The sequence below is a fragment of the Lottia gigantea genome, assembly GCF_000327385.1.
Source record: "Lottia gigantea unplaced genomic scaffold LOTGIsca_14, whole genome shotgun sequence".
NCBI lineage: Eukaryota > Metazoa > Mollusca > Gastropoda > Lottiidae > Lottia > Lottia gigantea.
Window position 1 is genome coordinate 2,291,165 of NW_008707617.1, and position 19,231 is coordinate 2,310,395.

Consider the following 19,231-nt stretch of genomic DNA (forward strand, 5'->3'; position numbering starts at 1 on the left):
TTGGGTGATTACAAACAACCATACCAAGTTTCGTCGAAATCAGTCAAGAATTGTGCCTTGTAGATTGTTTACGAGCAATTGTGGACGGACGGACAGACGGAAAGAGGGGACCGCAATATACGCCCCCTTTTCATGTGGTCGTATAAAAATCATCAGATCATCACCAAATTCAATAGTGCACATCTTCATAATGATATTGAGACACATACAAAAGATTAAAAGAATCAATATAGAATTGTAGTCTGTAGAGTGAGCATGAGCCAAAAAAGTGAGAAAAAAAAAACGAACACGATATCAAAGTTTTATGTGGTATCTCTCAAGAAAATCATCAGATCATCACCAAATTCAATAGTGCACATCTTCATAATGATATTGACACATATACTAAAGATCAAAAGAATCCATGGAGAGTTGTAGTCTGTAGAGTGAGCACAAGGTAAATGTGAACAGACGGACTAAAGAACGGACCGACAGGGGCAACTACAATATATGCCCATACTTACGTGTGGGCGTATAGAAAGAGATTTAAAACCAGAACATCACACAGAATGGGTCAAGAAAAGTTTTTTATTAACATTTCCATCAAACCTTTGGCAGTAATTTTTATTGTATTGTGTATGATTTTCAATGGTTAATACTATCCATTCCCTGTCTATGTGGCTCTTGACTTTGGAGGGAATTGCTTTTGTACAGGTTGAGGCAATATTAATTAGACGACAATAAATTCTAATATGAAATTGTTCACAATAGAAGATAAAGTGGTCCTCTTTGTTATGTCCTAAAGTTTCTGGAAATGCTAATGGGGAATCTCTGAATCCAGGTGTAAATAACAAGTTTAAAGGCATGTAACAGTCTACAGTTTACCAAATTTATATTTTAAATGCTAAATGTTTTTGTCTTGAATAAAATCATTTGAAACGTCTTTCACTTTAATACAGTTTTTACTGTATCGATAAGATAAGTGAACCAAGTTTCTTGAAAATCTGCTGAAAACTAAGTGATCGAAGGCCTTATCATTATTTGAAATTACATGTATTTCATCATGGCAAAGCACTTTAATTCAATAGAATTATACACATCTATGATAAAAACAAAACAGAATAATTAAATCACGATTCCGTTTACATGGTATTACGCAATTTGATTGGATAACAGCGGTCATGTGCATTCGGTTTATATCTGTGTAAACGGAACGAAAGTATAAGCTCCGTCCCTTAACGGACTACTTTTATAATTGAGTAAGCGTCAATGTTGTTCCTTCGAACGTCAACAGAGCCAAAATCGACACTTCACTGAATGATAAAGGTATTTTCTAAATTGCCTCAAATGTGCACTCCAAATTCCAACAATATCAGGAATTCTAAACTTATTTAAAACCTGTCAACTTTCATGTAGTAGACAGTAGACTATAAATAGGTGACCTACTTATTTTTGATTGGCTGTTCTCTAGGACGTGTCTATTGTTAGTATCAGTTCATTAACGTTATGTTAAAATCTTATGTATTTATGTGCCAATTTAGTGCCGTAAGTTGTTGTTATATTACATAAATATTAAAACATGTATTCAAATTGCTTTAATTACAAATCAGGTATTTATACAGTGTACACAGGTTTTTTCTGTTTATACATGGATAAACTGAAAATATGTTCAGGTCATTCAAATATTGTCATCCCATGATGTTTATTTTTAACATATACAGAGAGAATTAATTAGTTTTTGATACTGAAATGCAAAATTTCATACCTTTAAGTATATACACAGATTAGGAACAACATTTGCTGGACAAAACGGACACCTGAAAAATATAGTATACAACAAATTTGGTAAATCTGTTTCATAAATATAAAGAAGATTAAATTGATTTGATAAGTCGCACTATGTCTCACAGTACAGTTTAGTGTAGAATTATCAGAACATCCACTCACCATATCAGTTTTGCATTGATGTAATTGTTGTATAATATGCTCTTTGTAATTAAAAAATGTTCAAACAAATATCAATGTAAAAGCTTTCAAGACATCTAAGTTAAAGATTTTCACAATAATCATTCTAATTTAAAATTTTTTCGTATAAAAATTTTTTAAACTAAAGTTTTTTCCAAAAGCGTTCCACGGATTGAAGCGAAAAAAAAGGATCTAATCAATATACATTTATACCTGGTTTAATCAAGATCGGACAAAAATTGTACAAGCAAAATTTGATGCGTTTTTACTAAGTCAAAGGCAAAACTCTAAAATCCGAATAATAACACAATCAAACTTAATGCACTTCTGCACATCAAATTTCATTAAAATCTGATACAAGAAATGTGGACAGACAGGGGCCACAGCAATATACGTCAACCTTTGTTTGTGTCCACAATGACTATCAAACAAACTCGACAACTGAAAGAAGGTCAATTTTTTTTTTTAAGCAAAACATCTGTCATGGTTCATCTTTTATACTTGGATTTATGTAAATTGCTTACTTTGTATTGAGATTGGAGTCATCAGCACTCCATCCAGACATAATTTCTTCATCATAAATCAAACAATGGCATTTAGCACATCGAGTGCAACTTGTAATTTCTACTTCAATGGCTATATCAGACAAGTCTGGAGCTCCTTTATCCAGTTCAGGTTGTTCTCGACAGTTGTCTTCTAAATAATCAACTTTTGACGGTAGATATCGATCTAATGATGGTGAAGGGAAACTTTCCACTAAAATTCAAAAATAAATTTATCAATTAATTTAAACTAATAAACAAAATCCAACCACAGCTGTTTGTCTACTGCATCTAATAAAAACCAATTTAAAGATCATATGTCTTCATATTAGATCTTAAGCAATACTTCCAAGAAAAAAAATCCATAAAGGATTGGGCATGGGGAAATATATTTTTATTATAAGTTTCTTTCTCAATGGATATTTTTCCCACTAAAGCATGTTATGAATCTAATGTTTTCAGATTGACTTAAACCTGAATTTATTACAAAATTTTTGCGAGAATCAGCTTAAGGTAGTTAAAAGAAAAAAAAAGACAAAATTGAGCAAAATGATGTAGAGTTCGAATCTCAATTAAAGGAAATTTTTTTAATCATCTAGCACCAATATTAATGTAGATAGTAAAATATATGTTTTTTTCCATACAAATGAAAATACAAAGAAATGGCCAAAAGCTGAATCTATTGTATCTCAAAATCATGCTAGTAATTATCACTTGAAACATTGCGAAATAACTAATCCAATTCCACAACATGACATGTCTTAAATCAAATATTATGTATTCTAGTAGGAGCTGCTACTTAATAGTGCTGTTTAAGTCAGTAAATGTGAAATGAGATGCCTTTCTTTTTGAATAAGTTTGACCAGCGGATTTAACACCCTTGCCCCTAACCAAAACCTCAATGTTCGACAATTTTGCAGAAACAGTCTGTAATCACCCAAGGATTTTCTATTGAAAATCAGACTATTGAAAAATATTAAGTATATGTTAATGCCCTTGTCCTTGAAAACGCGTCCTATTTAAGCTAGTAAACACTCTTGAAGACACAATTCTTGACGGATTTTGATGAAACTTTGTGTGAGTGTTCGTTATCACCAAAGGATGAGCCCTATTGAAAATCAGAAGAATCGAGAAATATTAACTATGAGTTATTGCCGTTGTTCTTGAGAACACGTTTAATTTTTAGTACATGAATTTTGATGAAACTTGGTGTGAGTGTTCGTTATCACTCAAGGTTAAACCCTATTAAAAATCAGAGAGATCAAAAAATATTTAGTATGAGTTATTGCCCATGTTCTTGAAATCGCATTCAACCTTTAGCTCTTAAACACTTCCAAAGGCACAATTCTTGACTGATTTTGACAAAACTTGGAGAAATTGTTTATTCTCACCCTATATGGTGTAGCGGAAAACTCTTAAATTTTGAAAAATGAGCCATAAAAAATTGTTTGTGTATTTTTGAAGGAACTTCCAAAAAAACTTTCAGAAATTAAAAATTGACAAATTTTGTCACTAACTTTTTGTAGTGAATTTTTATTCAATTTTAACAAAACTTGGTAAATGGGCAGAGACCAAATTATTAATTATGATCATACTAAAACATATTCCAAAATATTTAAAAAAGTATCGGAAATGACCGACAAAGACTGAAAATCATCAAAAAGTTTTTAGACTATGATCGACACTATGATTTGTAAAAAGTTGCAAATTTGTAATTCAACAGAAGTTGAATCAATCTCTTCATTTTGTACCTTTGCCATGTAAGCAAATTGCTAACCATTTAGCTGCCATCTCAGAAAATGCATTATTGAATATAGACGATTTTGATATCTATATGGACTCTTGATTAAGCTCTAATTAACTAAGCAGAGAAATTCTAACAGTTTCATACATATAAATATTTCAAATAATATGCATTATCAAAACCTGAAAAAATATTTGTAAAAAATACTATTAATTGGAAGGGATTATAAAGCGTCAGGTCAGCAGTTCATAGAGGGTTCATGTGAAAATAAGTGATTTTAATCATTTGTGTGAACAAAATTTATGCAAATTTTTAGAATGAAATTACACTCTTATTAGACAAGATATAAATTTTACAAGAAGTTAAGAAGAGTTAAGAAGATTATGTAGCCCATTAAAGATATTTTTACAGTCAAAAATGTTTCCAAACAATATATTCCAATTCATGTTTTATGAAATATTAATGCAGAGGAAAAATAGCTCAGAAGCTGACAGATCTGTGCAAAACAGGTATAGTTTTGTTTAAAATCAAAGCTGCTAGTGGGTGAAAATTACTTTGCCTGGCATGCTATCTTTTCAAGTTGACGCCATTTATTGTATATTTTGTCTGCCATGTTGTCTTCCTCTCTTGCAAGTGTGCCTCCACCTACCCACATGTGGACATGGTACAAAGCAGAGTAATACGATGTGTCATTTCCAGACATACTTCGACACATTTTACGCTTGATTCTTGCTGGATTTTGACAAAACTTGGTTGAGTATTTCATACTGATGATTGTTACCTTACTGCATAAATATTTTTATTCAAAATCAAAGCTACTAGTGGGCATATATAGCCTTGCCTGGCAAGCTATCTTTCAACATAGAAAATAAAATGTCATGAAAGAGCCCATAAATTTTTTTGAGTCAGGCTAACGGAACCATAAATAATTTCTTCCACCATCTTGTATCCGCAAAGCGTTTGGAAATATGTTTGATTTTGCCAATGTTCTATAGCCACAGTAAGTATTGGTATTGTTTGTGTGCATCAACTTGGAACTTTATTACCCTAAGCTGTGGGTATTAATATTATGATGTGCACCTTTTCAAAAGGAATAACTAAAAATCAAATAGACAGGAGTCACGGAAAATACTATAAAAGTCAACATTATATTGTGACTGTTTAAAAAAATTTCATTCCATATGGATACATAAATGGACAGGATCATAACAACATACATAAATAATATGTAGACAAAACAAAAACACCAGGGTATCCTTTCACAAAGCCTTAATAATTTATGTGCCACGAACGTAAGTTGTCACACTTATTTTTCACAAAAGCCTTCATAGCTGTTACACAGTTTAAGTGTTCGTAATTCATTTTACCCGTAAAAATTGGATCACTGCTGAGTGGAAACAAAGAATTTAGCAGATGACAGTCATCAATTTTTCTCCTTTATAGGTGGATATTTTAGTCACCCATGTACAAGTTAGTTGGTTCTACTTAGATCTATTCACAATTCAGTGTTGCCTAATAGGATTGATTTGTGTCAATTATCTATGAGTGGAAATGATTAGGCCTTTTTGGTCACTGCTAAAAAAAAATTGCAATAGATCTGCAATCAAATAAAAGAAAGGTTGAATGCAAGTTATGTATAGGATCATATTTATTGTCAATCTATACATTTCAATTTCTTCCAGTCTTGTCTTTATCTAAATGTCTTTTCTCTTTTGTTATTGTTATGATTATTTAGATGTACATTCGGGGATATTCAGGCATACAATAACTTATGACAACTCGTAATTTACGAAGGCTGTGTAAAAGGATACCCAGATATGTATTTGTATTACAAGGTTTAAATTATCATGCACACATTATCATGCCAAGAACAACCCTAATCTTAATTTTAAAGGGACAGGTATGCCATTTTTTTACCAATCATACGTTAGTCTCTGAAACAGGAATTTTTCAGCAAAGCCAATCTGCAATAGTGTTCACAGCTCACCGTCTAAATTTGAGCCTTCAAATCAATGTGTGTCCATAATTATTTGAGATTGAATGTTAAAATTACGACAATTTAAGACACTCTGTGATATAAAGAAAAGACATATAAAGAAATAATTAGTAAACTTCCATGTAAGAAGTATTTTTAAAGGAATTTTGTGATTTTTGTACATTTTTAGTACTTCTGAAGAACATATATTCAAGACTAAAATCAACCCCCCAAAAATAGCTTATCTGCCCTTTTAAGCATTGTGCTAAGTAACTTATACCTAGGTCATACATCTATCTTCTGGTCTGTTATATTGGTGTTTGTGTTGCCACAAATCATTAAAGGATGATGATCTAGAATCTTCAATAACTAAATCATTTTTGGAAGTAAATTGTTTTAAGTCAAAAATGCAACATGAGGCACTAGATAACAAAAATATTTTTTAGAATAATATGAGGGCACATAACATTTGCAAAATGATCTTTATCTAAAAATACACTTTCATTTAGAAGTTAAACTGATTTCTGCAGTAAATAATAATGTCTGGTGTCAAACAAAGCATTGTCTCAGAAATGGAAATTCTTCAATTTAGCTTATCAGTAGAAGTGTTCACAACCCAACATTTAAAGTTTATACCTTAAAGATTGCCATGTAGTCTCTGCCAACCCCAGTCGCATTTCGTTAGATTTACTTGTGCTGGATAATCAAAGCATTGACCTTTGACCATCTCATCCTTCATATCAAAACCGAAAGTAAAAACATAAACTTTTCTAAGCGAGTTGATACCGACTGTAAGTTGGTATTGCAGGTGAGAAAACGGCGAAATTCCTTCGTAAATAGCATATATTCAATGCAATTTTTCAATTGAAAATATCGTCGATTATTCAAATGCAAATCAAATAATGATGTCAAATAGATGAATTGTAAAAATCACTCTGTGAGCGCTATCTTTGATGTTGTTTGATATTGAGGTGATTTTAAATCTTATTTGATTGAAAACAAGTTGAATATTGATATAATTTTGGCCACAAATAAGAATATTCATCAGTATGCATCAAATTCGTTTCTTATGCAATTTCAATACAAAATGTCTAAAAGTTAAACTTTTTTTGAATTATAAAAAAATACTTCTAAAAGTTAGTCATTTATTTGGATGGTGCGATATAATTATTCTTCATCTATCTCATTAATTACCTGATTACCTGAAAATTACAAAAGGCAATATTTGTTGCAATAATTTTGTTTTGTTTACACTTTAATTGTACATTGTAAAGAAATAGATCTAGTTTCATTTTATCTGTATATAATCCAAAAATATGAAATAATAAGCCTACAGTTTTGAAATCAATGTGAAAATTCATGTGGAAAAAAATGTCAAGGCAACATCTTATGAAACAATTGGTCTACAGCTTTTCACCTGAAAATCTTATTCTGTGGATTCAGTCGAGACATGTTTCGTAGCAGCTTGTGAATAAAATATTTTTTTGGCCAAGTAAAAGGATAGCCTACTGGCACAAATGATGAAATGTGGACAAATTTGTTTCTTGTGAAATCCTGTATAAATGACAAGGTCAGACGCACATGAATCTGGATCTGCTATTCACTTACATCACGAGTGAACCTGCAGGCAACAGTGGCATCAATACTATATGGTAACTTTCAACCATATGAGAAATTAATGAAATCTCATTGTTTTTATTCATCTAATGGTTAGTTCATGACTTCTAAGTTTATTTATTTTTATTAGCTTCAATTTACAGTAAACATTCTTATTTTGTTCACCCCTTCTTTTGACACATAACAGTTCACTAGGTCTACATCTGCAGAAAAAATACGAAAATATACATTTGATTCTGCCTTATTATATTACAACCTTGTTATATTTATAAAATCATATTTATCATTAGTAGTGTGTGTTCATTTTGGCTAATCACTGCGTTACTTGTGGTTTTGCTTACAGATACATTGGTGAAAGGTTGCATATTAAAGTCATAGTGGGATGTTTTACTGAAATGAAAAGCATGTAAAAACCAAAGTAGTAAAAAGTCTGTAAACCATTTTACGTTCGGTAGTGAAAAGACGCAAGAATTTGAAAACATATGGAAGAAAAAAAAGATCTCATCAAGTACAATAACTTTTGTTCTCGTTAAAAGATCAACAAAGGTCAAATAAAAGAGACATGAATCTTGAAAGCCTTTTGAAAATTGCTGTTTTCGGACAGCTGCAAAAGCTGAATTATACGTTGGACATCAAAGATCAAAGTATGAATGGACATCCTAGATCAATGATCTTTGACCTTGTAAAAGTCAAGGTCATCCATGTAAAAGGACAAACACATTAGTATTAAGCCTAAGGCCCCATTAACCCTTAGGCCAAACATTGGTCATATCAAAAAAGCGTTAGGCCTGATACTTCAAGGTCAAATTTTTTCATTCCAAAATCTTTAAAGGGACAATTCTAACTTATTGCCAAAAGGATTTTTCAAATGTCTTCAAAATTCTGAAAATGAGCAAATTTTCTACTTTTAGCACATTTCGCACTGTGCCTCTATCCGTTTTTCAAACATGCTCCAATTTATCTTCATCTAGTAATAGACCACAAATAAAGATCTAAGAAAATGCTAATGTTGCTGCACCTATTACAGTTTCTACAGATGTCCAATTGTTCCAGTCTAGACATAATATTGTATAATTCTTCCTCATGTGATGATATATTTTAGGCCAGTAACTACTTGTCTTTGGACCACTTCTGGTCTCCCTGACATAAAAATTTTTGCGGTCAACAGATATTGATACAGAAAATCACATGAGGCGAATCAGTCCACCAATCAATCCATTTGGTGTAAAACTTCATGAAAGAAAAAGAAAATTAAATAGGACCTTATCAACAACACTATTATTTTCATGCCATTTTTGAGTACTGATAGCTTTTTTATAGCATCTAACTGGGGGGGAAAAAGGGTAATTGAATATTTATTGGTAAACCCATTAGAAACTCTGTAACCAGCCAGGTTGGCAGGTTTCTTGCTTAAGCTTGTCACTTTTTGTTGTGTCAAATTTTATGATAAATTATCAACAATTTGAGTAAAAATCATAACTGACAACACTATATGATAAATTGCTATCACTGTCTTGAACGTACGTAATGTGCAGAATGCGTTTGTACTTTCGGTCATTTTGAAACGATTTTCTGGCTTTGTTTTCATGTAGAGATAGCCTTGGAAGGCCCTAATTATGGCCAAATTACAAAATATCAACTTGACATTCTGAACTGCGTGCATCATTTGGGCTGATTTTGAGTATATGTAAATAGTCTTCAGAACTACTAAAACTGTAATTGCATAATTCCTTCGAAGAGACCCAAAACAACAAATTGAACTTTTTATATATCTGTTCACAAGCTCATCTTGAAAGTTGAATGTCTTGTTGATTAACTATCAACTACTATCATACTTCATGTCAGTTAATAACAGATGTCGATATAAATCTTTGTCAGTGGTTTACCAATTCACCAAGGTTGCAAGATCTCATTGTCACAGAAGGTTCTGGTTCATCACATTCAATGTCTGGATTACTTGCATCAGAGATGCTACAATACAGTTTCCTAACAAGTAATTAGTCATACCTAATGACAAGTCTTGAGTCATGCTTCATCTTTGTACGATCCTATTGGTTTTATATCACCAGTTTTGCGAAGAAATTTATTCTAACTCTGTGAATGAATCGTTGCATACATTTTATCTCATTTTAGATTTTTCATATTCAATTCAAGTATCGGTATTAGTCGCATACCCCTAAATGCCTTTCATACCCTTGAAAATATAATAGACTATTTGTATTTATGTTTTGACATAAAATGAGCAAAAATATCTGTGTTTGACTTTAAATGGCGATGGTCTTCTCTCTTCACTCAATTAATAGTAACGTCTATTCACCATCCACAACTACATTCTGGTATCAACTGTTCAATCAATGCTTACGCTAAAAGTTCTGGTTAAGATCTGCGAGAAGCAATGCTTTCAAGATATTGAGAAAATGTTTAAACATCAAATTGGTAAAACCATTTATTTCCCCTGGTCTCCAGCATTACCAGATTTTCGATTGAATAAACTGAAACCATTCACATGACTTGATATCAAATACACAGGTCATTTGATGATGAATTTCCGGTTAAAAGGTCAAGTGTTACATTTGATTGTTGGCACCACAAGATTTATAAACCTGGAGGTTGTCAGCTTTTCGCCGACATTGAGCATCTTATGGTACACCTGACAACATTATTTTGACAATGTTAAAACCTTTCTCAAGGCATTCTCCATCTGTTGGTTTGAGATGAGTATTTACAGTCCTTCATTAGTAGTAAACACATCACTATGAGACACTTCCCAGTAAGTCACCTCATTAGGGAAAGATGTACGAACATCTTTGGTGTTGTGGTGTTGAAGGAGCTTAGAAGAACTTTGATCTATCTTAATGAAAGGCTGACCACCACCATCAAAGATCATCTAATAATTTAAGTCTCCAGAAACAAATGATTTACAACCAATCACTCAATCAAAACTCTTACATGGTTATGAAATCATTGCTTTGCCTTGTCCTATTATTGTCGAACAAGATATAGCAGATGATGACTACTCTGCTCATGATCAGCTCAACAAGGCTTTTAAACATCACAGTCTAATCTATAGCCACTTCCAGTCTGAATATAATGCAACATTTATATACCAAGTTAAGAAGAGGACAGCTTGTTCTGAAATTATCAAAGTTGGAGATGTTGTTTTGGTTCATTATAAAGATTCACCTCGTAGTAGGAGCTAACTTTAGTTCAAAAACCGCTTTGCGTTCAAGATGGTTGTGTGCGAGAAGCAGTTTCAGAACAAATCATGGTAAAACCAACAAATCCATTCATCTACTGTACCCACTGGAAAATTCTTTGAATGACTCAGAGAATCATTTTGTTGAAAGAAGCCAAGAGGAAGTCCATGAATAGCTGAGCTATCTTGCACCACCCGCAATAGAATAGTTTAGAAATGTTTATTGTTGTCTGAATGATATTCTAGAAATAATTGTTAAACATTTCCACCAGAACTGCATGTCTTTGCCGGCATTTGCATATAACAGATGCAGTTACAAGTTGGCTGTAATTATTATGTAAATGATGTAAAATATTAAAAACACAACATGAACTCTTAACTGAAATCTTTGTGCAGCTGAAATTATCCACATGAATTAAGTTAAAATATGTCATACAAGTACATAAATGTGTAAAAATCTGGAACCAGAATCAAATGACTGAAATTTCTTTGAATCAAAATATGTAATTAACAGATTACCTGATACGATTGATTTTGGGGTCAATGGAAAATATAATCCATGGACAAGACGTTGTAGTTAGCTGATTTTAAAAATTTCAATTCTGTTTCAATAAAAAAAAACACAAGAAGAATACCATGACTGACACAGCAACTAAGTGAGCAATCTCTGAGAATGCTACAGATGTCCACATCGCAAGAACCTTCAGCTATTCCTATGTTATTGTAACAAACTTGATGCATCGTTACAGGCAGACAGGGCACATGTCAGACAGACCTAGAATGGGCACAACATGGTGACGACACAATGCATCTCTTGAGCCTCTTTCTGATGCTAATGCGTTAGGTCACAGGGTTAATGGACAGACAGTGTTCAGCCATATTGACAGTCATTGACATCTCAACATCATCGTCTGAGATTATGATGAGCCCACACTGTATGCTATGGCAATGACCAGAGGTTGAGGTTCATGTTCAGTGAAGAAAGTCAGTTCTGTTTGTTCAGAGATGAGGCAGAGGGGTGATTTGAGCCTTGAATATATGTAAATAGTCATAAGAAGTAACAGAAATGTACAAATTTGCATAATTTTTTCAAAAATATCTCAGACTTGGAATTTCTTTTCCACTTTTTATAGATGTCTTTTCTATTATGGCAGTGTCTGAAAACAAGACGACTTGTCTTTTTAACTTTCAAACTTCGATAATCATCATCAAATTTCAACCATGAGTTGTAAACACTATTACTAATTGGCTTAGTTTCCATTTCTGAATCTAAAGTATGATTGGTCAAAAAAATTATGCACATATTCCTTTAATTAACCAGTGCTGTTAGGCTTATCGCTCTAGTTTTCTCTGTTTTATATCTGATTGATCAGAAATATTTGATACAAAAGAAAATTTTAACCTCATTCAAGTTGACCCACTTCTGTTGTAATTAGTAAATGTCGATGAAAGTTATGTTAAGACACAAAATCGAAAGAAGACAAAATCTAAATTGGACGCGATACTTTGGTTGCCATTTTGTTCTTCCTTAAATCCTTTAGACATTATGACTTATCCAATCTGGATGACTTTGGTCTTAATGAAAGAACATAAGAATCATTATGACCTCAAGAAGCCGATTTTTGAATTTTGATTTTGCTTTTTTGAGACAGAGAATGCATTTTAAAAGGGATACTCTACCTACTGGTATTCATACTATTAACATTAGAGTAGAAACCAAATTATTAACTGCACAGCTAAGGTAGTCTTGCAAAAAGGATAACTTATAACATTGAAAGCTTTTGTTGCTTATTAAACATGAATAATTAATAAGTTGTTAAAAATATCCACCTGATATAAAATGGTCTGAATGTTGTTCTTTGACTGCTGAAGATTCAAGATTTTCATTATTTTTTCCGTAACTTTTCTTTTTCTTGACATTAGTCTGGCTATCGTCATCTGCAGTCTCACTCTCATTTTCATTTATTGACATAGTTAATGATGTATCAGATCCTGATTTCACTTGAGTGGTCATTGATTGTTTTATTTCATTCAATTTTTTGTATGCTTTAGTTGTGGTTTTAGCAGCATAGCTAAATATTCCACTCACAGCTTCTGTTGTATTTCTTCGGAGACTCTGAGTTCTACGTAAAAATCCAGTAGGTCTTTCAGTATGTGGTTCATCTAAAGACAATGATGATTGAATTTGATCTATCAATCCACTCTTAGTCATTTTCAATTCCACACTTGCCTCTAAACAGTTTGCAGAGCTTGAAATCTTTCCCAAACTGAGAGTCTTACTTGGACCATTTTGAGCACTATTAGAATCTAGAGATCCAGTATAGGAAAGAACATCATCACTGTCCTTTTCAGTTTTTTCACTTTCTTTCGGAACAGTTGCAAATGGTGTGCTAGAAAATAGTGAAACGTTTTTGTTAAATGTTTGTTTTGAGCCATCAAACTTTGAAGAACTAGAAGTAGATGACTTATCTTGAGGTTCCTTTTCTACCAATTTGTTGAAATATCCCAATGGGTCACTTTCAGTGACTGGTGTTTTCAGAAATGATGAGGTCAGGGATTCATTGGGGCTTTTGGTTCCATCCGAACTTTTTTCTGATATATTAGATAGTCGACTTCCATGTTTTTCTGATATATTCGAGGTTACTATAAATCCTGATCCAGAAATATCATAGAATACAGAATCAAGATGGACATTTTCATCTAGAACAACACCACTTTCTGTTATGATTGGAGCTAATGTTGTAGAATCAATATCCAAGTTGTTTTTCTCACTGACATTTTCTTTAAAAATTTCTGTATCTCCATCCTTCTGAATGAGATCTGAGAATCTCATACTGGATTTCTCTGTACTATTTAACCATGATTTAAATAAAATGTTTGATCTAGCCTTTTCCAAATAATCTCCAGCACTTTTATGTCTTCTCCGCTTTCTATCATCTTTTTCCACCAAGCTATAATTTCCTTGACGGAAAACACAATTGTCCAGAACACTTTGACTAACCATCAAAAGACCTGCTGCAGTAACTGAAATAAAACAAAGACAAATATATTTCACAACATAATTTGGAAAAAAATGAAGAATACAATACAACTGGGTTGAAACTTTTGCAGCCAACAAGTACACTCATTTAATGAATCATTGACATAAGAGCAATTAAATGAAAACCATTGACCTGATATAAGTCTTTCAAAGTTAAGCTTAGAACCTTTCAGCCAGCCCTTGTATTTATTGCTCTAACAACTCTGCATTTTATTATCCTTTATACATTGAAAAATTTATACTGATACAATTGGTTCTACTAATGGGTAATTACCATAGATTGTGTCTAAAACATATATCTGGTAATATTTGGAAAGAACCTGAGAAAAAGCAAAATATATCTACTTCCAACTCCTTCATCATTTTACTGTCAATATCAATTAAACAAACAAATTTCATTGAAATATCAAGAAGCTTTTATATAAAAGGCCACGAAAACCCAATCAGTTATCATGGACCAAGCAATCAAACTGAAAATTAATGTCTGCAGAACATTTTTGTTTGATTTATGTTAAACTTACAATGGCATCCTTTCACTGTTTCATAACCAGACATCTGCTTGTCATATTGTTTAACTTGTGGACTTTTCCTCATTATACTACCAGATCGCTTAATTTCAGTTTCTAGAAAAAAAAAATAATCTATTAATCAAATGAGAAGTTGCAAATTTCATTGTGCAATTTAAATTTATTAGATACAAATTTGCATACAAAGTTTCATCGAAATCGACACATTTTTGCTCAGTGGCAGGCAACGAGTAATGGATACATACGTAGTATCCTCATTGGCTGAACGTTAAACAGGACCATGTCACTTTGAAGTGTTGGACCTTATACTGACCTATGCCAAATAGAGAGTTCATCATTATTATTATTATCATTACAACTCAAAAAATCATAGATATCATATGAGATCTAATCTAATTTAATGTGTTTTTGGGAAATAATCATCCTGTTATAATCACACTATAACAGCAAAGGCTGCTTACAATGATAGAAAAGCACTATTCACTAAAGGAGAGTAAATAGCACACCAAATAATCCTGTACCCAATTATCCTGTGAGTACATTTAACTGGAATAAGATGTTAACGAATATACCAATGCATCAACCCTGCCTAGTGTTAGTGTAGTAATATGACTTTTACATTCTGATTAATAACATGATAATTCTTATAGCAAGGGATATTGAGCCTAATCGGGATTGTAACTACGGTTGTCTACAGTGGTCTGCAGTAGCCACTTCTCAGCTTTACTGACCTGGAAGTAACCGTTCCTCCATTATTAAAATGATGCAAAATATTCAAGATTTTAACATATTTGAATCTTGTGAATTCATTTTAACCATTTCTTAATGTGTATTTCTTTTAAATTGGTCATAAATTTTAAAGATGTCATATCTATGAATGAGACCTATCAAAACATAGCCAACATGACTTGAATAGACTGATTAATGAAGAGTCATAAAACAAAGAAAAGTATTTCACTACAATAATAACTATACCTTTAATACTATCACCATTACATTTGGAAGTTGTCTGATTGAAGCTCACGCTTCTGCCTGCCAACTTCCTCTGTTTCTCAATGCTTTTCCTACTTTGGTTGTCATTCTGGTCACCATAACTGACTAATTGTGATATACGATGTACATCTTCCTGGGTCATTGAGTTGTAACCTCGATCTGATATTCCACCTTTAAGGACCACATTTCAAAGGATATAAACATGGTTAAATTGTAAAAGAAAACTTAAATTTCTAATTCAATTCATCGAAAAATGTTTTAATCGCCTTTCAATTTTTAGATTAAGACTAATCAAGCAACAATATAGATTTCTTTAGTGTGATATATCAAGCACTATTTATAAATATAAACTAGCTTAGACATTTATATAAATGAATATAGAAAGAAGCCAGTTAAAATGCAAAGGAAAAACAGTATTGAACTTAAAATGTAAACCAAGGATTCTTTGATAAGAAGACTACAGCAAAAGGGATTAAACGGACATGCAAGAGGTGAAATGACCCCAAACACAACAGTCATGCCTTTACCAGAACTGTTGCATGCAGTTCAAAGATATTTAATTTTGAATAAAAATGGTCAGACGAGAAAAAATAAAATTCTAACTAACTACTGTTTCTGGTATAAAAAAATATCATTGTCACTTACCTGTACTTATTCTGTCTTCAACTAAGACTTTATTGACATGTGGTTCTACTGGATCTTCTAGAAAAGAATCTCTATTCACCACTAAACATTTCTGTGGACCATCATCTATACAACTATCTGTACTGGTATGACTAATTTTGTCATATTCACCTTCCGAAGTCGAACACATAGACGTGCTTCCCCTCCTTACATTTTTTCTGAATTGGGCTACACCAAATATTAAGTTTCGAACCTTTGCCCACATTTTACTTTTTCCTTTAGGAGAAGCCCATTGAGCTTCCAACATAACCTGAAATTTTAATTAATGAATAGAATAAATCCTTTATAAAGTATCCATACCTTCACACATGCTATAACATTTTCTATGGAAGATAGCTTGCCAGACAAGGTTATATACGCTCAGACATACACTTCTTTTTAACTCTTTGAGGCTATACTGAATAATATTACCAAGTTTTATCAAAGTCTGTCTGGAGTGTTTACAGGCTAAGGCTTATAAGAACAAGGGAAATAACTCATATTAAATATTTTTCGATTTTCGTCCTTAGTTGATAACAAACACTCACACCAAGTTTCATCAAAATCCATCAAGAATTGTCTCTTTTACAGTGTTTGTGGGATATTAATTGAATGTGTTTCCAAGAACAAGGGCAATAACTCATATTAGTATTTTCGATTTTTCTAATTTTCATTAGGGTTCATCCGTGGGTGATTACAAACACTCACACCAAAGTTCGTCAAAATCTATCATTAATTGAACCTTTGAGAGCGTTTAAAATTGAACATTTTTTCAAGAACAAGGGCAATAACACATACAAATCAGATTTTCTGATTTCCAAGATAACAATAACCATGATCTTTGTGTCAGGTTATATGACAAAAGTAACAATTTGCTATTGTTAATTTTCCATTCATGTAAAGTAACATATCTCAGTCACCAGCTATGGCATACACTTTTCACATTTCTCCTATGCTAGGGCTTGTACAATTTATGAAGACTTTTTTGCCAGTGATGGTGTTTTGACTTTGAAACTGCTTAATTTATCAGTATTATAATTTATCAGTAATAGTGTTCACAGACTCGTCATTTTAAGATGCTCTCTGATACAGTGGAGCCCTGTTTATGGGCACATTCCCGTTCCTGATAAAATCGTGCAGTTTAACAAAAATCCAGATAGTTGAAACATGCCATTCCATAACTAAAGTTATGTCCTTTCCTATAAGGACACCTGTCAAATGTCACATGTGATAGACATGTGTGTACTTTATAGGGTCAATACGTCGTGAAGAACCCTGAATGTTTATAATTTTTCATTTCATTTCCCTATCATAGCATGATAATAACAATATCATTCCTTACAATTAGGATTCGCTAATTTATAAACATAAATTACCGTGCTGTATCTTAATTTACCGATAATGTTTGACGTGTTCCGAAGCCATGATTGTATTCGGGTATGACTGAACGAAAAATTGAATTCAAGTATTACTGAACAAAAGATCGCTTTCACATAATCACACGACATCATAAATACTGATAATCAAGGGAATAATGGTTACCTTTACATAGTAAATATTCCGTTCCAAGTAAACAAAGCGTGCGGATTATCGGCAACCGGACAAACGCGGCTGCACAGTATATAGAAAAGACATATAATATAGAAATTGCGGGTAAAATTCCTAGAATGAGATCATTTTTACTCTCATTAATATATACCTGCATACCAAGTCACAATTTGATAAAAACTGTAGACCCCATCGTGTTTACAAGTCAAGTCAAGGGCAAAACTCAAAAACAGTTCATTTAAAAATCATCAAATTCGAACTTGGTCAAGATCAAGAGATATAAGTCATCAAAATTTCAAATTGCACATGGCTATAAAACCATAAGTTGACATAAGACAGCAAATATAAAAGTATAAATAGATAGCCAATGCCAATGACGTTTGATCCTGCAATGTTTGAGTTACGACATTCAGGTACATACCAAGTGGTCTATTGCAATTGCATTGATGTAAATACTTTTCTGCATCTCTAAATGCAAATATCAAGAAGTGCGTGGAGTTAAAAGTATATTGACTAGGAATAAAAGAATATTTGTCAATTACTAAAGACCAAGTTTGATGATATCAGAATGAGAAATAAGAAATTTGGTAATGCGCATGCACACAACAAAAGTTCAATATTTCCATCAAATTTATAATTGGATTATACACATACATACCAAGTTTGGTGAAATTCGGATTAAAAATAAGAAAAATGGTTAATGCACGTCCGCACAACAAAAATTCTAAATTTAGAATTTGATTATACACATACATTCCAAGTTTGATGAAAATCGGATAATAAGTAAGAAAGTTGGTAATGCACATGTGCACTACGCAAATTCGATAATTCCATCAAATTTAGAATTGGATTAGACACATACATACCAATTTTGATGAAAATCGGATAATAAATAAGAAAGTTCGTAATGCGCATGCGCAGTACGCAAATTCAATAATTCCATCAAATTTAGAATTGGATTATACACATACATACCAATTTTGATGAAAATCGGATAATAAATAAGAAAGTTTGTTATGCGCATGCGCAGTACGCAAATTCGATAGTTACATCAAATTTAGAATTGGATTATACACATACATACCAAGTTCGATGAAATTCGGATAAGAAATAAGAAAGTTTGTAATGCGCATGCGCACTGCGCAAATTTAGAATTTGATTATACCCATACATTCCAAGTTTGATGAAAATCGGATAATACATAAGAAAGTTAGTAAATTAAGTAGGGGGTACCCCAATGTGCTTCTGTAAGCTCAACTTACAGTAGAACAGGGTTCAATCCACCCTAGAGCTTATTTATATACCATAACTGGACATAAAACATATTAAACTTTTTGATTTTAATTAGTTCTAACAAGTGTATATATCACTGGAAAGCTCTCGATGCGTAGATTATGTTTCTGTAAAGATAGCTTGCCAGGCAAGGTAACATACACCCACCA

At 32.4% G+C, this 19,231-nt stretch overlaps 1 protein-coding gene across 1 annotated transcript in view; it reads right to left on the reverse strand.

Moving 5' to 3' along the window:
- LOTGIDRAFT_230663 (hypothetical protein) overlaps positions 1-4,277 on the reverse strand; it is a gene marked incomplete at its 5' end in the record, with an annotated part of 22,099 nt that extends 17,822 nt beyond the window's left edge. Inside the window, 3 exons of the mRNA XM_009049720.1 lie at positions 1,745-1,796; positions 2,469-2,700; positions 4,238-4,277. Of these exons, the coding sequence (XP_009047968.1) occupies positions 1,745-1,796; positions 2,469-2,700; positions 4,238-4,277 (324 nt within the window). The remainder of the gene's footprint in view (positions 1-1,744; positions 1,797-2,468; positions 2,701-4,237) is intronic.
- Positions 4,278-19,231: the final 14,954 nt, after the last annotated feature.